Below are 21,114 nucleotides of genomic sequence, written 5' to 3' on the forward strand. Positions count from 1 at the left end.
CTCCCCCCTCTCTCTCTCTCCCTCTCTCTCTGTGTGTGTCTGTGTGTGTGTGTGTGTGTGTGTGTGTGTGTGTGTGTGTGTGTGTGTGTGTGTGTGTGTGTGTGTGTGTGTGTGTGTGTGTGTGTGTGTGTGTGTGTGTGTGTGTGTGTGATTGTGTGTGTGTGTGAAGCCTGACATAGTTGGGTGTACAGTTTCAATGCTGTCCAATTAAGGGCTTTGCACTCAGCTTGTGAACAGGAAGGTTTTGATTACTACGAGGTGGGGGGGTCACATGTCCCCACTGTAATGGTTAAATTCCCTGGGGGGCAATAAGGTATACCATGAATGATTAGTTCATCTATTTATTGCTCCGGCTTAGAGAGGCATTGGCTTCCAACTTGACATTAGACACCAACTGTGTTCGGCAAATTAAATTTCCCAGTTGCTGAATTAAGTATATCAAACTGTTCTCTCAGGTATGAAATAAACAAGTGTGCATTGCACTCACTGTGATTGAAAATATTTTCAAACTTTAACTTGTTTGAATATCTGGTGGAGATTTCTCAATAGCTCACTTCCCATGAACCTTCACGCTGTTTTTCAAGTTCCACTGTTTTGATTGTGAAATTGTTAGAGCATTCTTCATATATTGTATTGGCAACTGTAAAAGGGGAAAATAGAATAGAACAGAAACAGATTTGAGAAGCAAGTGTGGAGATGTGAAATGAGCAAAATAATGCATCAAGAACAACGACTCATCTGATGCTATTTTTCTATTAAAACTGCCTTCCAAACGTTCTTTATGCTGTTACTGAATCTTTTGCCCACAATTACATACATCAGTATTTTCATTTGAGAAATGTCCTCTTTGGATTATGATAAGAAACATTTTTCTTCATGTGATGTGTTAACTCATAATCTAACTTAACAAGGATCTTTGGAGTCAATCACAAAATCCCCCTTTATCGCTTGATTTGAATTATTACATTCTAATGTAATAATTACATGTAGCACTGGAAGATCAGATCTATAAATTACAGTATCACCTAAGATAGTTAAAATCACAAGACTATTATATACATGCATTACACTGTTAATGTCAAACAGTACATGACTCCAAAATGATTTAAAATCATTCATCAAAATGCAAAGATAAAAAAAATCCTACATAAATTGAAAACAACAGGATGAGGGGAGCTAAATTAAATGTGAGGTTTGTGTCAATATATTTTTTGTAGATCAAGTATGAGCTAAAGTATTTATTTTATTTTGTGCTACAATATAGTATTTCATTTAAATTTGTACTACAGTACTTTACTTTATATTCGGTTTGTGCCATAGTATTTTATTAAATTTAGTTTGTGATTTATAGTTTTACCTTATTTTACTTTACTTTACTTTACTTTACTTTGCTTTGCTTTACTTTACTTTTCTTTATCTAGTAACGTGGAGCGGTTGCCCGGCAGCTGCAGTGTTGACGGCTCCAAACTCGATCCACGTGCTCGCCTCTGTTTACACTGCTACGCGCTGACGTCACCGCGGAGCCCCACCCCTCACGGCGAGCTGCCTGGCAACATGAGCGAGGGAACAGGAAGAGCCGCAGCAGCCGAGTGAGGAACCTGCGCCGCCTGGACTCCAAACCACCAGCAACTACACCCAGCCGCACCATGGAGGAGGCAGCCAAAGGTAAACCACTCACTGGGACGTGTCAATGGGCCGCTGTGGGAACCCGAGAGTGTGTTAAACCCTACTTTAGTGTCACATGCAAGTTAGCCGGCTAAGCTAACTGACACAAGTTTGGGAAACATATGCTACTTTTCCAACTCTTGAAACTAGCTGCGTTCTTTTTTATGATAGATGCGTCAACGAGATTTCTTGTTGGTAGAAAAAAAAATTGTTGAAGACATTAATTGATTTTGACTTACATATATTAAAAAACAAAATAACACGGAAGTTCAGTGCTGCACAGCTTTTTGTCCCAACATGTTGACACCCGACGAGCTGCTGGTCGCACATCAACGAGGAAGTCGACAGTTAAGTTTTAAACGTTGGCTAACCCACACTCTGAGTTAACTGTGGCACATGTGGTGTGTGTGTGATGTGTTCGAACACGAACTGATGAGCTGTTTTTGATGCTGTTTATGGATTTAGCTTTAAAAACTGTTTAGTAACCGAAGCTGCACAAACAGGTTCCACCCATTTGACAGCTCACTACGTGTTCTGTCAATGTTGATCTGTGCTCGTCAGGTCACACTGTCTACATCACCTGCCTCTTTTTCCATCAGAGCAATGAGTCAACAGGTTGAGTGTAGAACAGTCCTCCCCTGTGTCAGCCCCTGTTGGACGGCTGTCAGGCCAAACAGGCTCGAGCACATGTGTGGCACCTCAGAGCAGTTTAATGTAAAGTACATGTAGAGGAGGTGAGAGGTTTACATTCTACCGGTTATTCCTCTCTTCCTCGACCTCTCCCACTTCTTCCTTGACATTTCCATTCCTGCCAGGCAGCCATCTGCTCTCTCACGCCTCCACACCACTGTCTACGTGCACTTGCCTTAAGTGGGAGCTGCCTCTCAGTGAAGTGCATGTGTTTTGCAAGAAAACTGGACATTTGCAACGAGATTCAAAGCTTGTATGTTCGACTCCACTCAGTTGATTACAAACACGGGGATTTATTTGTTCACCTTAAAGGGAAATCAGGTGAAAAGTGCTCAGCGCTGACCTCCTCCTGGTTTGAGAAATATAATTTCCTGATGTCTGCACGCTAAGCCCCAAGGTAGAACATTTTTTTGGAAGAACCAGCATATTTTGTATATTGACACAGGGTCAAAATATGTGACCTGTTACTGGTTGATAATTCATGCCTACAGGTATCAGTCCAAATGAAGTAGTCGGACAGCTCTATCTGTCTCTATGTATGTGCCCGGGGGGAGACACAATAATCGAAATACTTAACACAGTTGTCTTGCAAAAAATGCAAAGTTGGTGAAGCTCTGTCTGCAGAAGTAACTCAAAGTCAATTAAGTGTATATTCTTTATTGTGTCCATTTAAATGTCATCATAGAAGTAGTTCAGTTCTCTATTTCTTTTTTACTGGTCCTGTGTCATGACATGACAGGGAAGTTGTCATTACAAGACATTTCCGTTTCACACTTTGATGCAGGTAGCTGTGGTCGCCGTGTCTTGCCCCCCCCCGCACTTGCCTCCTCCTTAATCTTTTTCCCTGTCACTCTCAGCAGTTGAGCTTCAGCCTGCACAGTCACCAGTATTTGAAACAGAAAAGTTACTTTACTCAGAATTAAGGAGTTTCTCCGCAATTATTTTTCAATATTTCAGGTGAAACTTCACCAATAAAAAGATAAAGAGGAGCTTGGTTTTAGCAGGAGGGCGTCAGCGTACACACTGAGTGTTTCGACTCCCTCAAGCAGCTGTCAGAGGAGTAAGTTTTCCTCTGGTTGTGTCTGTGTGTAGACAACCTTTTAAATAATAAACATTTCTTTCTGTGCACTTGATTTCCCCTGCATTTGAATGGAGATCCCAGTAGTGACATTAAATCATATGGGTCCCTATTTGCTTAAGTGGGAATTTGTTTCACCTCAGCAGCTGTGGAGATTGTATCTGTATTCAGAGAAGACACAATGTTCTATTATAATGCTTTACTCACCATTCAAATGTCTGGATGTGATGTGTTTTTGCAAGTTCCCCTAAACTTCTCAAGAATGTCACTCCACTAAGTTACAAAAAGAAAGTCAAGCCTATTCTGGAACTCTCTGATCCCCTGATAGAAGTTTATGCTGTTGGCCGAAATCAGATGTTTGGAAATGTGACAGTCTGGCTGACCAGTCCATCTTGTTTTTCAAACTAGGCCGTCTAATGAGATTGATCATGAGTCGTTGCCAACATTTTTTGGCTTATTAGATTTAAATGAGACACAACCAGACGCTTTCAGCTGTCAAGGGCAACTTTCCCAAGCCCTGAATTTACAGCCGACTGGTTCAAGTCTGAAATTTGTTGTACTAGAACAAGATGATACTTTCAAAATAAACTTACGCGTTCAAAGATCTCATGACCGATTTCAGTCCGAGCAAACTAATGTTTCACTTAGAGATTAGACTTGTGATCCAAAGTATCTTGATATCAGAATATTATCTCTAATACAGTTGAATAAGTGAGTTATCATGTAGCCCTGTTTAAGGTTTATAAATAGTGCAATATTTGGTTACTATTGTACCTGTGATGTGGTTTGCTTCACATTGTTAAATCTTCTTGCATTAAAATAAACAAAAGCACAATTATGTAAATGAATGGTTCGATGTACAGTACAGCGCCAGCCATGCACATACTTGTGTGTCCTGATTTGTCACACATGTTAGATCACATCAGTATTATACACACACAGCAATGGTCTTTGTCTTGTGTAAATGTGGGTGGGAGGGGAGTTCACCTCGAAACACATGTTTGTCAGCAGTCATAGCCATCACAAGTCATTGTGAAAGGAGCTCTACATAGACGGTTCACAGTTCGATATGGACCATTACTGAGCTGAAAACACAAAGAATCTTAAGCCTTTCTGGAAAAGGCCGGCCTCCTACAGACAGTGGCTGCAGACAATTGCATTTTTTATCACAATACAATCCCCCCACAGTCTTTGTTACTAAACGTTTGAGTCTAAAGACACTGCATGTATATATTTCCGTTTAATCCTTCTGGTTTCAGTACTTCTTTTTGGAGAATTCTGCATTAACCTGTGAGATTTGGCCAAGCTGAGTTCTCACCTGTCTGGGAGCTCTGGCATCACACACGCACACACAAGTATGTTTGCACAGCTATCCTTATTAGGACTTTGCACTGACTTCCATTCATTGTGCACAGCCTAACCGAAACCATATCCCTGACCTTAACCAGGACCAATAAATGCCTAACCCTAACCACAATTCACATCTTACATCTAACCTTAACCAGGACCTCAGAAATTACATTTTGACCCATTAGGACCAGGCTTTCCTCCCGATGAGGACTACTGGTCCTAACAAGGTCGGTGTATATGCTGAAAAAACATACACACATGCACAGTATCCTCATGACACTGTCGAGAGAAACTTTGGGCGTCAGTGTCAAATGGAAATCACTTCTTTTTTTTCCGGAGATGAACTAGATGTTGATAAATGAGTCACACAAGTATTGTTTATTGTGTCAGATATGACTCGTATGCATATAGACAATAATTTATGTAACAGTATGTCGTTTTATATTTATGAGCCAATACAAAAGATCCTTGCATCAATTTCTATCTTTAACTGAAAGAAAACCATGTGCTCCCACATGGTGTGACAGTAGGAGGACTGTGCATGATTGTAAATCGGAAAAGGAAATTGATATCACCAGGAAACAGTCTGCTGCTTTTGGGGTAAGCCTGCAGATGTCAAGCCCTTTGTCTGGAGTTTATCTTTAAGCTAAGATTAGTTAACTGACATTTTGACCATAGAGACATGGAAAAAATATGAATCCTCTCATTCAACCGTCAGAGATGATCCAAATAGTAGATGTCTAACTATTACTTTGATCAGCTTTTACTTGTCCACGAGGGATCAGAAAACTGAGGTGGAGATAGAACAGTGAGATGAGGACACGTCTTTGGTTTTGCTCCATCTGAGGTGAAGCCGCTCTATGCCCTTCGCCTTACAGTTTTCCCATGATGCACGTCTAATGGCAACTTTGTGGGCACGCTCACTGCATTCACAGTCAGCCATGTCTCATGACTCTTGTTTTAGGCTAATCATGTGACAGGGTATGTCATGAATAGTAAGATAATTGATCTCATGCTGTGCAGCATTAACCGCTTAAAAATGGCTGTTTGTTCCTGTGGATGGGGCCACGATGACTTGGTTTGGGTGTCTGTTATGTTTTATAAATCAAATGCATGAAACTATTCAAGTCGTAGAACACCCTCATTTGAGTCAGTGATTATTTCAAAAGGAAATTTTGAGATTTAAGGATTTTATCATTCAAGCTTACAAGCCATTTTTGTTAACAAGTGTCACATGAATCCAGTGTCTGATGACTCAGTAGCCCCGGTTGTTCAGAGTGTTCAAGGAGGAAATGTCATGCCTGTTTTCCACCTCACAGTTCTGGAACACCCGGAACAAGAGGTGGGGTGGAGGCATTATTGTTGCAGAGGTGGTAACAGAGCCTTTCCACAGCTTTGTAGAAGAAAGAGCCAGCTTGCCAGGACAGGACGCAGATGCTGTTAGAAGAAAGTAGTGGCCTGATTGTTCAGGACTACAGCAGAGTAAAATACCTCTTATACACCAAACTAGCCGGGAAACGCAGGTAAAAACGGCTCAATTCCCATTACAGGTTGAGGAGTGTGCCCCTCTGTTTTTTCCCCTGTTGCGACTTGTTCAACCTCATGTACTCCTTCGAAGCCAGAGACACAGAAACCAATGCTGACCCATTTCCATTGCAGACGAAAGCCAGAAGTTAATGGGTGTTAATGGGTTTTTGAAAAGTGGAATAGGATCTTAAGCTTCTATAGTCCCGTTTATTGAAGTAACCAGTTTTAACTCACATGTGACAAACACCCTTAATGAATATTTGGCCACCATATTATTCTATCCTTGAATCGCTGAGTCTGAAGAGAAGAAGAGATTTAGCATGTGAAGAAAGCCTCATGCAAATGGAGTATGATGAAATAACGTTGGAGAGGTGTGGATTATTTGCTCCCGATTAAAGCCTGTTTTTGTGTAAGTTGGTACGTGATTGTTTGCAATGAGTGACTGTATGTGTGTCACTTTCTGCTGAATGAAAGCACAGTGCAGTCCAACCTGACTTTACAGATCAGGGCATAATACAGTGACATCACGGGTGGCTTTGGCTGAGGGGTAGAGTGGTCGTCCTCCAACCTGAAGGTCGGCGGTTTGATCCCCAGTCTGACCCATCTGCATGCCGAAGTGTCCTTGGGCAAGATGCTGAACCTTGAATGGCCCCCCATAGAATAACAAAGTGCTGCGATTAGATGCACTGTATCAATGTGTGTTTGAATGGGTGAATTTAAAACTGTACTGTAAAGCGCTTTGAGTGGTCATCAAGACTAGAAAAGTGCTATATAAATACAAAGCCATTTACCATTTACCATCACTTGACATGCACCATCCAACTTTTATAGGACTGTAACACACATAGTAGGGCTTAGCATAATCATCATTAATCCTCTGTCTGTCACTACCATCATAATGTCACTGGTATTATATATATATATATTTATAAAACATAATATCAGTGAGATTCCTCTCTCACTCCTCCTTATGATATTTTCCTATCACTGAAAAGCTGCATGATAGCTTTATTGAATGCTGTGTTGATGTATTAAGTGAACTTGCAATTCTGCAGAAAAAAATTATTAACTGATTAACATATATTTTAAAACAAACGTGGCTACAGCAGAGAGTTGAAAAACTCCATTCTTTTCACTTTAACATGGTCGATTGTGGAATTTGTCCTCCAGTGCTTCATTGCTTCAGGGATCGTGTCCCGTCTGTCTCTCTTGGTGAGAGGTATTTCCTAGAGAAGATCACATAAACAAGCTCTTCTGGATCCTAACAACAGAGGAATGTGGTAAGGAGGCCTGAACATAGCCTGTCTGCGATTGTCTGCAAATGTATGTACTGATGTGTACTAGTCTAATCATTTGTTATCATTAATCAAGCTTTTTGAAAGCATCTAGTCCTGAAAATTACTGCAGGAATGTCACCAGGCCGGACTGCAGCCTTTAGTGATGCTACTATCTATAGACACTGATTGTGCATGACTTATTCTAACAGTCATCCTCTGACTCTGTGCCTCATATCTCCTGTGATATGACATAAGGCTGAGCGACATTAACTGTTTCAAACTTTTAGCTCGATTACGATCAATTAACGATTATTTATGCCGGCTACGATTTTCAGTTAATTGCCCAGCCCTAACATGGCATGAATACTACTTTCATGATTTACAGAAAAAAGATATTTGATTACTTGATATAGATCACACATGCCCCTACTACATCTAAGCGAAGGTCTATGCACACCAAGTATGAGTTTTTCATGTGTTTAAAAAAATAATCTGTCATCCATTAAAAGTAAAAGTCAGAAACCTTGCACATTGAGTCCGATGTGGTTAGATAAAATGGAGTCGAGCAGTGTGGAGGATTTTGTGATGCTATCAGTCCCTGAAAAAAGAAAAGGAAAACCTTGGCTCCATCCCATCTTGAGAAGCCGTCAGGGACGAGGAGACCAGAGATGGCATAGTCAAAACAAGGAAAAACATTTTTGTGACCTATTCGATCACAGAATTCTCTGGAACACCTTTTGATAGCAAATTAAACCGAACTTTTATGACGGACAAAAGTCGTTGTTGAGGTTTGACACAACGTTAGGTCACTGTTATTTAAAAAAAAATTGGACAATTTCAGACGAAAAATATGGATTTGTGTGTGTAAAATCCTTAAATCTGTGTTCTTTTATACAAGAGATAATGTTAATACTATGTATAGAGATCAGGTTATAGGTTGAAATCCAAAACCAAGTCTTTACTCATAATATAATCATTCGTTGCAGCTCCTGTATGAACACACAGTTGAATGACTACATGTTCTCTTTACCATATAGATAACTGCCCCTCATCTACACAATACCTAGTTTAGCCTCTGGCATCCTGTCCCCTCCATTCTAGCCCACTAGCATTACTGCTGCTCCAAGATGGACAGGCCGCCCTGGATTAGCGCTTGGCTGTAATCTGGGACACTGCAGATTATGCTTTTCATCTAATGCCCCTCCACCACACTCACTCGCCTCACGTGACCAGCCCACACAAATAGGACCTCTATTCTTTCCTCCTTGGATGACAGGAAAGTGAGGGATGGATAGATGGAGGGAGGGGACTGACGGAGAGACCTGGGAGTTTTTAAAATGGAGTATCAGGCAATGTCCCTGCGCTGCTACCAGGGGCTAGCATCTGGAAACCGCACTGAATGGACGCAAATGGATGTTTGAAGGATGGACTGAGATTTTTGGGATAATAGTAGAGAAGAAGAGGGCGTGTGTGCGATTGCAGAGAAAGAGTGTGTGTCTGACTGAAGAGACGGGTAACTTCTTATCAGCAGGACAGAAACCGAGGGTTCACAGCTCTTTGTCCTGAAAAAAATGGAAAATTGGAAACCCTTCTCCGCTGTACTCTCACTCTGAACTTCTGAACACCTGAAAGGCAACACAAAACCTCCTCCTTCACACACACTTGGATGCAGGGTGTGTGTCTGAGTCCAGGATGCTGTGAACAAGGAGACACATAGACAGCCAGCACGCGCCCGGATCACATGCAGACAATCAGCGCTTGGCTTATTTTGCTTAGGTATTGGTGATGGCAGGGAGGCGGTAGTCGCTCCGACCTGCCGCACAACACGAGTTGTGAACATGGAGCCTCTGGAGGAATACCACTCTCCGTTTGACTTTGAGCAGGGAGTCAACACCAGGTACCTCTACCTCTCCCCGACCTACGGTGACACGCCGCCCAGCTCGCCGGCTGTCAGAACCAGAGGTATCACATGGAGGAAAGGGAAAGCTGGGTGGAGGGTGTGTGTGTGTGTGTGTGTATGCGTGTGTGTGTTGGTTCATTGGATGGGAAGAATTTGGGGGAACACAAACTGTAAGGGGGAGGGGACAAGTGATAATTAGTAGCAGTGTGTGTGTGTGATGGCAACATTTGCTGATTAGCGATTCACTTACATTTCTCAATTTAACTTTTTATTGATGTAGAAAATTATGATACTTCAACTCATTTTTATTATTATTATTATTTCTTTATTACTTAATCAAATGTTTCAGCTGTTTTGCCGTGACTCTGATTTCCAAGTTCCAGGTTCGGTTTGATTCAGGTGAAGATAGTTTACTAATAATACCAATGTCTGGATATGAAAGAGATTCTCAAGTCTTCATAGTGATTATTTTTATTTCACCATATCTGACAGACATTCACTGATGTCACGGGTGCTGCTCTCCGACACAACAACTTTCATGGAATTACTTCCTCTTAAGCAAATTGTCCAATAATACCAGTTAAGTATATCAGTCAAATTTGTATATAAACCACATCTGAGCAGCAAAAAAGACTAATTCAGTTTCATTTTATAAAATCATTAACTATTAAATCAATCATTGCAAAAAACAGAATCTGGTCGAGCATAGGCCACAGTTACAGTTTCAGAAAGAAAGCTGCTGCTAGGATTATAGGCACATTACCACATAGTCAAGATCCTCATTGTCCTCATGGTGTTTAAATACAACCAGGAGGTGATCATTTAAACCGTGTGTTCATGTGTCCATGTGATCGTATTCACACAACTTCTGCAAGCTTCCAGACTAAAAAAAGGGATATGTCAGTTCCACTTTTCTTTCTTCTGCTTCTAGATAATTAAACTGGCCCGGTCACAATATCAGAGTAGTGGATATAATACAGTTACCAAATAATTAGGCTACATGAGTTCAGTGGACCTTAACAGAGGCAGAAAGAGGCATACAGTACATTCCCTCCTGCAGAGCTGCCTCCACACTCAGACACCTAGCTCTCGTATCACTGCCTGCAGGAATTCATTACAGAATCTTACATCGCAGATAACTGAACCGAGGAGCCCACCTACAAAACCTGTTCTCCTCAACCTGCGGTGGTGCCGGACATTATTTTTTAAATTTTTTTAAGCAAATCAAAGAGAAGCCGGGTTCCTGAGCAGAAGATCATTAAAATAAGAGTATAGTGCTCTCTTTTTAATAGAGAAGAATTGTCTTGTTTGTGAGACATGAGTGTCACGAAGGGAAGTGTCCATTACACAATTCAGTCTCTGTATGCAGGTGTGTATATTCCCTTCCTGTGTGTGTGTCAGTCATTGCTGTGTCACCAGTAATGGGTAGAGGAGAGGTCAATGTAATACAAGAAAGGGGGGGGGGGGGGGGCAGATGAAGTGCGCTGCTTAAGAGGAACATTGTGGTGGTTTCAGGGCATAAAAATAGAATTTCCTCTGTATTTCTTCTCGTCTAATTTCTGTCTCTCTCTCCCCCCCCACACACACATGAATTTCCTCTGTATTTCTCTATTGGATAAGTTACTGTAACGGCTGCCTCTATTTCCTCTGAAAAACGTTATCACCGATTTCCAGTTGGATCTCCCACTCCACATTTTTTCCCCAGCATATTTTGACACTTACGTATTCTCCCTTGAGGAGCATCCACACTGCTTATTCCTTTGGCATTAATTCAATCTAAAAAACAGTATTGTCTCAAAGCAGCTTATGAAAACACTCTTTGATGGGAAGGCTGAGAAATGTTATTTTACCAGTAGCTCTTTGGTGTCTCTGTCCTCAACAAACATCCATCCCTGTCTCAGATCAAATGTTTTAAGGGTTTGGGGAGTATTGGTGTGTGACGAGAGAGAGAGGAATGCTGTGTGGAATGAGGTGGGAGGAGATGATTTGGGGTTTGTTGAGTGAAACAAGATATTCAAGGGAAACAGCTCATACTAGTAAGTCAGAATAGATGTTAGTTGACATCATTAACATAAAAAAACAAATGCTTACAGTTACTTTTAACAATTGAAATAAAATAAGTCTCTTTTTGGAACATCTTAACATTCGCATTGATGTAGTACACTGTTACATCACTGATTGGCGTGGTTACAAGTGCATTGTTAAGTTACTTTTCCATTATTGTAAATCTGATTGAAATATCGATTAACTAATAACCAGTCAATAGATAACGTTAGGAAACACCTGTTTCACTTTTGAAGCTAAGCTAAGCTAACCCTCTTTCTGTGTCTTTTCTAATAGACAAATAGTCCGTTAAGCCATTTAACCTAGTAACCTACAGGGGGCACTGTGAAAGACCGTGACTATACCAGACTATGACGGGAGTGGGGTCAGAATTTAAATCACCTTTACAAAGATCAATCATGGAATCTACTCTCAGGTCTAGTTTGTCTCTTCTCAATTTACATCACAGTGCTGTGCTCCTGCTGAGATGACAGTGTACATCAGTAATTTATTCCCCACCAGTTTCTGTTTTGGCTACCTCCCCCCTCACACTGTATTATTCAGCTCTTGGGTTTTCTCCTTTTTTATGAAACAGTAGGAGAGAATAGATAAAAATAAAATCGACCTCAGAGACGGTTCGGGGTTCCAGATTCCTGCTCAGTTCTGGCTCAGAACATCCTCACCCGCTGTCGTCCTTTTGACTGACGGATCCTAACAACTCCCCTGCTCCTGTGTTCTCTCATGCTGTCTGAGCCCAGGACGTCTCCATCTAGAAAGTTCTTTGTATTATTGATGCACTGCTGCTCCTGCTGGGCACAGCTCTGTCAGAGACTGCAACATCAAAGCTGAGTGTGTACAGTGTATACTGTAAATGTGTGTGGAGGGAAAATATGACATGGGTTTGTGAGAAAGAGGGTTTTTCTGTTGCTGTACAGTCACAACTCTTCCAATCAAACCTCAGGCAAAAGGACGGAGCCTATAACATTGTCCAGTTATACTACAAGTGGTGAAGCATAAAGCGGGAACACGAGAGGATCAGTTCTTATTTTACGCCGCTTCTAACTTCACCCTCTGTTAACGAGTTAAATCATTCAGCTAGCACCTAGCTACCTCCCATCCATTGTCTATAACGCTTCTCCTTAAAGAGCCAATCCCAGCTGACATTGGTCAAGAGGCAGGTAGACTTTGGACAACATAAGACAAACAGCCATTCACACAGAGAAAGCCCACGCAGACACAGGGAGATCAAGCAAACTCCACACATAAAGGCTTCAGCCGAACTGGGATTGGAACCAAGAACCTTGCTGTGAGACGGGTCCTAGCTGCTTCCCCACCTCTCGCTGGCTCGCCCACATCCATCATCAAAGGGGATCCTACATGTTTCTTGTCCAACTCTCTGATATCTTTAACTCATTCGTCCTTCCCTCTCCTCGTCCTCCAGAGGAACAGCTTGAGTTTGACAACCAACATCAGGCTCCCCTCTCATGTCACCTGTTTGCTGTCACACAGCAAATGGCTCACACATGTGAACATATCTTGAAAACGATCATACACATGAAATGCAAATTAAGAAGCTTTGATTAAAATAGATTTTGCTTATTTGCCTGACAGGTATCCAGCAGCATCCGGACTCGGCCCCAGAGCTGGGAGAAGATGCGGTGACGTCTGTCGGTCCCGCCCCTCCTCCACCCGCCATTACAGAGGAGGAGAGACAGGAGCTGCAGGAAGAGTTGTTCAAGGTCAGGACGGGTCAGGGATTAAAGAGGCCTCGATTCAAACAGCCATGACCTGTTGCACTTAAGCAGAGCTGTACATGCTAATGGTGGAAAATGGCTAGAATTATTTCTACAGTGTGTATACACCAGTCTGCAGTTTTTCTGCCAGGTTGTAACTTGCCATATACTTTGAACAGGCCATAGTGCTTTTTATCATAATGTGATGAATTACTGCTGAGACTGACTCACGATTGGTCGACCCAGTGTATCAGCGGCACCCCGATCACTACTTCACAGGCTCTGGTTCCTTATGATGTTATCAGTTCAAGATGGCAGCACTCGAATCTGTGATATTTTGGCTTCATATCACAGAGATGCGTCGTCCATTTTCTATACGGCCCATGATTTATCCTTTAACTGAAAAAAGAAAGTGCTTGATGTTCACATATGGCTAATGTCTGTGTCCAGGTGGAGGATGAGATCCTGACTCTGTCCCAGGTCCTTGCAGCCAAGGAGAGGCAGTTGGCCGACCTGAAGAGAAAGCTGGGCATCACACCTCTGAATGAGCTGAAACAGAATATCACCAAAACCTGGCAGGATGTCACCACCTCCAACGCGTACGTACTCGACCTCCACACCGGGTCAGAGATACACAATATTTTGTTCCGTATGCTGCTAATTAAATCTAAATACATCCTTTATGTCGCTTGCCCTTTTGAAGAAAAAAAAGGGAACCCTCGTGACTAACAGCTTCCATATCCACCAACATATGCATCATTGTTCTCTGCTTGTCTGATCATGAGAGCTTTCTCTGTGTCTGAATGCCCTGAAAGCATGGTTTACTGCCAGCACCTTCACATCGGAGCGAGGAAGAAGATGTCAGTGGCGCTGACAGCTCGTCTGTGGTCTGAGTGAAACTGTTTGGTTACTCGTTTGACGCCACAGGAAATGAGCAGCATTCTGATGCTCCCTGGCTTTTTAAAATGAAAAAGTCCCAGAGGTTTAGTTCTGACCTTGTTGCCTCCCTGCGTTCTCTGATCTCTCCGTCTCGTTTCATCACTCTCATATCCTCCCTTTTTCCTGCCCATCATTCCTCCCCCTTCCCCCCTCTCTCTCCACCTCCCCTTCTTTATTCCAGCTATCGGAGGACGTCTGAAACGCTCTCCCAGGCGAGTCTGAAGGCCGGAGCAGCTATCTCCAACGTGGGCTCAGTCTTTAGCCGGAAACTGGAGGATGTCAGGTGAGACTGAGAGGAGACATCGGAGGGAGGGGCCATAAATTCAGCAACATTAAGAGTTGTCTTTTTTTGTTAAAGCACCAGGTCCATGAGAAAGAAAAGTATCCGTTGTTCATGTGTTCTGTGATTTACTTCTAAGGAATCTTTAAAAAAGGGATCTTTCCGTTTTAGCTTCCGACGGCCATCTCTAACATAACATGACATTATATTAAATATTAGGGCACAGGGAGCTGCCAATTTGGGTTAAAGACGTTTTCCAACTCGAACCACAGCTTTATACAGTGTATTGCTCAACATCCGGTTTATTTGATCTTCTACTGAATTTTGTGGGGACCTAAATGTGTTTACACAGTTACATTATGGGAACTTCCTCATGGTGTTCTATTAACGTAAATCATTAAAAAGGTACAAATATGTTTTAAGGTTAGGGGGAGAGTTAGGGTTGGCAAGTAGTAATTAGTCTCTGAAGTTGTGTGTGTGTGTGTGTGTGTGTGTGTGTGTGTGTGTGTGTGTGTGTGTGTGTGTGTGTGTGTGTGTGTGTGTGTGTGTGTGTGTGTGTGTGTGTGTGTGTGTGTGTGTGTGTGTGTGTGTGTGTGTGTGTTAAAGAACTATAAACCTATTTCTTTTTTGAGGGAAAATTGAAATTCTTTTTTTTGTAAAGCCTGTCCTTATAACAGTACAGGTCTCTCGGCTTTATCTTTTCCTTTCTAATAAAAGCACACACTGTAGGTTGGCAGCCACGTATCTACTGAATTGATGCCAGATGTCCTGGAATTTTGCTTCAAAGTACCAAAGACCATACAACGGCACATCACTGTTCATAATTCCCGGTCGAGTGAGGCTTAAAACCCAACAGCTGATTGTTCCATTTGAGATATTGCTCCTGTTGAGCCCCGCCACCTCCCTCCCCCCTCCCCCAGTGGATCATAATCTGTCTTCTCTCCTGTCATCCTTCTTCTCTCTGGATTACTGAGCTGCAAACAAGATTATTAGGCCCTTCAATGCCGCAGTGTGCTGAGAATTGCAGCCTCACGGATGAGCTACCACACTGAGGCAGTTTTGACGGGTGGAGGGAGGGGGGGGGTCGCTGGTTGTGAAGAGCAACCTGACAAGGGTCAAAGGGGCAGGGTGTGCTTAAGTGTATGCAGTTGTTTTGCATATGTGCGTGTGTGTGCCTGTGCTCGGTGACAAGATCTCCCCCCTTAATACACTAGGATTAGCACCTACCCACTGTGTTAATACACAATAGATCTTAATAGGATAGAACAGGATTTATAGGATTTATCCACTCGCTCTTTGAAGGTATAGTGGAATGATTGAGGGTTTGTTCTCTATGGTTTGTTTGCATACGTGTGCCTTTTTCTGTCTCTGTGAATCTGTCTTTACTACTCTGAGACCCCCACTAATGCCTCCTCTCTTCTTTAATGCTGTCGGATAGCGTGCGCTCTTTACAACACTCGGCTAGTATGCCTGTCATGAGGTAAGGGGGGGGGGGGGACTGGAGGTAGTTGACTAACCCTAACGCTGTACTGCATAATGTTTGGTTTCTACTCGTAGGAAGGAAAAACCTACAACAAGCATTGCATGAAAAAGAGCTTGTGCAGGTCGAGGACTGCTGAGGGCCACGTTATCAGACAATCAGTGAAGCTGCAGCTTAATTATTCTTACACAGCCAGACCTTAGTTTGCATCAGAGGTCCACATAAATTCAGAGTTTGGAAACACCCACGTTCAGATACAACTCTAAATAAGTTCTTGGGTTCAACAGGTTATTTTCTTAATTTCTAGAACCACTGAATTTGAGTTATTTTTTATATCCACCAGTGTTTCTGGGGAACTAAACGTTTTTTTACTTCTTTGTAAATCGATCTCTTGAAGAAACATGTCGACCGTTTTCTCGTCTCATTGGTTTTTCGTGCTGCGTTTGCTAGATTCTGTTTTCATTAAATCAACACCTCTCAGCACCTTTTCAGTAGACCATAATAGACTGGGGTCAGTTTTTAGAAAGTGCTGTGTTGTCTGTGCTGAGTGTCAGATAACCTGGCCCCTATTAAAGATGTGATCCCTGTGGTTGTCCTGCTCCTCCTCCATTTTGAGGAGGAGACTTGTTGTCTGCATGTTCACTTTACAAAACTTCAGTGTGAGCGTGTGAGCATGATGGAATTTTTTTTTCCTTGCCTTTCACAGGAATGCACCAACTTTCAAGTCATTTGAGGGGAGAGTGGATACTTTGAAGGTAACAGATTCAAAACAGTATGACAGCTCTGTGCTTAGACCTTTTCCATTAGACATATAGTAAATGTGCTATTTACTTCCATAGTATTTATGTAGTAGTGTATTTTACTCTGATGTTGCCTTTTATTTTTGGAGCATTAATTTTATTCAATAATAAGTATATTTCTAGTTTTGTATTTCCAATCACTTTGTTGTTATTTAAAACAAGATTCTACATTTAAAGTGAGACTTTAAATGTTCTTTTGAACGGAGACCCCTGTGGCCCCAAGCAGCCATTACAGGTCATAGACTGTATATAAAGATGGACGACATGTCTGCTCCCAAAAGAGAAGCCAAACCTTCTCAATCGCCCCCTGGCTGATGGCTGTGGTATTTAAAGGTTTTTGCAGGTGTTCATTTTTCTTTTAACTTTTTGTTTCACTAGTGATGCTGTAAACAACGGGGTGAGACATTGTGATTGACAGCTGAGTCACAGATGTTCGAGCACATGTATCGGCAGGACCTCAACTCAGTCGCTGTCATTCTTTTTTTTATTGTTTTGGTGAATGGCCTCATGGTCCTGATCAAAGCATCTCACGCCCCCCCCCGATCTAAAGGATCTAATGTTGGCTAACATTTGCCACAATTAGCTACTGATCACACCAGACCTAATTAGGCTGTTGCAGCAGAGTTCCTCAGAATACTGAATGGAGGGATGCTGTGTTAACTTATAATCACAAGAGGAAGATTATATTAATTCCTCTTGGAAAAGTTATTTTTATAAAAGCTATATTTAAATAGATCACATTACAAGCTGAATGCTGAAGACTTATCTTGTTGCTCTTTAATTGACTTGTTGATTTGAATTGACGTTGTTATTTCCTGGGTCCAGAAAAAAAACAACTGATGCTTTACTTTAGAATAAGAAAAGGTAGACTTAAATAACTTTAATTTGTATTTTCCTTCCGGTTTTCTCCTTCCTCCGCTTCAGACTAAAATGACTCCATCAGCATCCACCACTGACCCCGGTGACCCCGGTGACCAGGAGACCAGCGGCCCGACCTCCGGGACTTTCCTCAATCAGCCGGGGGGCCCACCCACTCCGGAGCCACTGATTTAATGAGACCCTGTTTAACTCCCCCCTCCCTGATCCCCATCCACCCTCTCCCCCCCCCCCCTCCCTCCCTCCCTCCTCACTTGACTCCCTAACCCCTGGACCCTCACACTCTCCCCTTCAACTCCTTGTGCCAGTCTTCTTTTGTTGAAAACAAATGACCTGCCGCGGCCGTCGTTTGTGTTCTAATCGTCTGGGCTTTTTGTCTGACACGTGCGCTTACTAGTTCACTAGTGTGGAAACTGAGAGCTAAGAGGGGAGTGTGTTTGGAAGTGTTCGGGCGGGCGGGCAGACGGGTGTTGTGTGTGTGTGGGGGGGGTGTGTGTGCAGGCATGTGGTCTTGTGTCAGTCGCATGTTCTTGAGTCTGTTCTCGACTCGCTGTGGGAGAGATCCTGGCACTTTCCTTCTTCTGATCTCCTCGCTCTCTGCATCTGCCTAACCAGAAAAACTACGATGCCAAATGTGTTCCTGCCTTTTTCTTTGAGTAACAGTTTTTCACAGTTTATGTTCATTTGCATGAAGTCAAACCTGAAAAGAATTGAAACATTTACACTTAAGCGCTTGATTAGAGAAGAGTTTACACTTAAGAACTTACTGTGTCAACCAGACAGTTGTCGGCTTGCTGCTTCTGCATGGCCCTTTTTATTATATGCTGGATTGACTATTAGCCACCGTTTGGGGCTTTTCTTGGTTTACTCTGTGTCTGGATTCTGTCTGAATTCAGTTTCCCGTTCACTGTATTAATTGACACCTTGCAATCATAAAGTAGTCTAACACTGTTCAGTGATTTTGTACCTTTTTTGTCATATAGGACCAAGGGTTTGTTTAAAGTAACCCACAGTACTGATCTGCTCTGAGCTGGAATTTCAAACAACATTCGAGAATAAATAGAATTAGATCGTTAAGAGGGAAACAAGATCATGAGAACACAGGCTGAGCAAACACACAGGGACGGTTCAGCCTTGACCCGATGTGGGAGTGAAATAAATGGCTCTTCCAGAGCCTGTATCAATATTTAAACACTTGTCCATTGTTTATGTCAGTGAGGTAACTCCCAGTCTCCCCCAAAACCAACACAGTCCTCCACTTTATACACAGACACAGGATAATAATATACTAGAGGTGTGGAGGCCTGAAGTTGATCAGTACAGTTTTTTCTCTTTTCCCAACTGTTTATTGGTTAGGGAAGTTTCTGTAAAAGTGCTTAAAATGATAAAAAAAAACTGCTCCTCTTTGGAGAAAAGGAAAATGTGCAGGATAATATAAGGTGTTGCTAAATAAAAATAAAAAAAGCAGCTTTTGTTAACACAAAATATATTTTTTAAATGTTTTATATATGAATTATATGTTCTACAGGTTCTAAAGGATCCTCTGTACGTTGAGGCTCAGTTATGTTGCATTTATGTTCAAAAAGAGATGCATTGAAATGTTCCGCCATTGTTGAAACTGCTACATTGATCTCATTTGAGGTTTTAGACTGAACCACATTTTTCAAGTTGACTTGTATTCAATAAAACTAAACAAACAGAGGACACTTCCCCTCTGCTGGGGCCCCATCGGACACGTCTTCCCCTGCTGGTGGACAACACGGATCAGCTCTCCCCAACAGCGGTCTTAACCCTGAGTGATTTAAATCGCCACACACTGACTGTGGATCAGTGCTGCCGGGTGAAAGTCACATAAGAAGACAGACAGAGGGGATCACAACCTTGCCAGAAGTTGGAGTTTAACTGTATCTTGTTCCCATGTTCCCCAACATTTTTTTACATCTCAGTTGAGAGAATTACATTTTTAATAAATCATTCATAGAAGATTGAAATTGTTATTTAACAATGACTTGTTTGGTTCTTAATTGAAATAGTAAATTAAATAAATATACTTTAAATTAAAAGAAACTGTGAAGTAATGGGACACATTATCAGTCTTTATGTTTGAGTGAGGAGGGGAAATCGCTTTTTACTGCAAGAGGAGTTTCCTCAGGTGCATAGACCGTATGTGTGGCTCATTATGTAGCAGGATGTGTCCTTTTTAACACGTCAGTGTGTGTAACATGGGAAAATACACATTTGTGTTTCCCTTCAGGGGTTGAAGACGTGATACACGTGCAGTTAAAACTAAACCTCACTCTACTGCATGTTCTAATATGGACACAAGAGGGCAGCCAAGATCAGAAGCTGCACATGATGACTATTAGTCTCTGAATCAAAAGTGAACAGACTGAGTAAGGAGCTGGTGGCTGCTCTGTTATATTTACAAGATTCCTCTAGAAGGCGACTACTACTACTACTACTACTAAAGAGGAACTCAGAGTTAAAGTCCAGTTTGAGTCCAACATAAACACAGTTTCTGCCAGAGTTCAAAAAGTTGGGGTTATTTCACATGAGGAATTTCTCTCCATGTGTGTGTTTGTGTGTCTGTGTGCTATCTCTGTGTGGACTCTCTGAAGTGGGCAGGAGAAAAGCGACATGTCATGTTTCCGTGCACTTATCGGGATTTAAATCTGGACCTGATGATTGTTTGTGCGGTTTCTTATCACGTGTGATCTCACCACACCCAAACCGAGCGGATGAAGCACATTAACTGAGGTTTGTTTACTCTGTTTGTTGCTCATTTAATCATGAACAATCCACGTAAACAACAGACAAACACACTATAAGAGAAGAGGGTGTGGAGGCAGCATGTTAAGTTTAGATTCACTGTGTTTGGGCGGGAAGAATTGGATTTGTTGATCAGGCATGAGAAAAATACGTTTTTGAATAAAGAGGGCGGGACTTAAGGACTTTGACGCATTACTACATGTGAGAAGCTTTTTAATGTTCCCATGAATTACATCCTTATTAGGGTGAGACGACGCTCCACTGTTTAACTCAAACCGGTTTCCTACATGACGTCATCTTTAATATAGAACAGACTGTCACCACTCTGAGTTGGAGAGAGTATTAAAATTAGAAATACTATATTTAGAATAAAATACTCTGAGCTCCAAGTGATATATTCATAAATGTAATGTTATTCATTTATTATTAATTATGCATTAGTGTGTCAACAGTGTTTAAACGCTTACGTTTACTTTAGATTTAGAGTCTCATCTCTAATATTCAATTTAATGTAAAGTCTGAATTTGAAAAGTTTTGCCCATGTTGATGTAGTGCATTAAATACCCCGAGGTGACGAGGTACAACGTATAGAAAATAAAGTAAAAGTCAAATTTGTCCTCCGGTACTTGAGTAAATGTATTTGTTCACATTCTGCCTCTGGAACTCGTCATTATCTTCAAATAAGAAACGTTTTTTCTTTCGGTATT

The 21,114-nt window shown here is 41.8% G+C and overlaps 1 protein-coding gene across 2 annotated transcripts; it reads left to right on the top strand.

Annotated features, from left to right (window-relative positions):
• Positions 1 to 1,537: 1,537 nt before the first annotated feature.
• tpd52 (tumor protein D52) lies at positions 1,538 to 18,589 on the top strand. Of its 2 annotated transcripts, XM_053446198.1 has the most exons (6): positions 1,538 to 1,665; positions 13,142 to 13,269; positions 13,714 to 13,862; positions 14,384 to 14,485; positions 16,669 to 16,717; positions 17,687 to 18,589. In XM_053446198.1, exons 1-6 carry the CDS (start codon positions 1,647 to 1,649, stop codon positions 17,813 to 17,815), a joined length of 576 nt encoding a protein of 191 aa, XP_053302173.1. In that variant the 5' UTR covers positions 1,538 to 1,646; the 3' UTR covers positions 17,816 to 18,589. The 2 variants fall into 2 exon arrangements, with proteins under 2 accessions (XP_053302173.1, XP_053302174.1); XM_053446199.1 differs by lacking the exons at positions 16,669 to 16,717; positions 17,687 to 18,589 and having other exon boundaries at positions 14,384 to 14,489.
• The last annotated feature ends 2,525 nt before the right edge of the window (positions 18,590 to 21,114 follow it).

This window comes from Pleuronectes platessa, chromosome 18 (genome assembly GCF_947347685.1).
Source record: "Pleuronectes platessa chromosome 18, fPlePla1.1, whole genome shotgun sequence".
NCBI lineage: Eukaryota > Metazoa > Chordata > Actinopteri > Pleuronectiformes > Pleuronectidae > Pleuronectes > Pleuronectes platessa.

What these genes read in the sequence shown, in the direction of transcription:
- tpd52 (XM_053446198.1), top strand. An exon ending in TGCAGGAAGAGTTGTTCAAG is followed by an intron (nt 13,270 to 13,713) that starts GTCAGGACGGGT and finishes GTCTGTGTCCAG; the next exon opens with GTGGAGGATGAGATCCTGAC. An exon ending in GATGTCACCACCTCCAACGC is followed by an intron (nt 13,863 to 14,383) that starts GTACGTACTCGA and finishes TCTTTATTCCAG; the next exon opens with CTATCGGAGGACGTCTGAAA.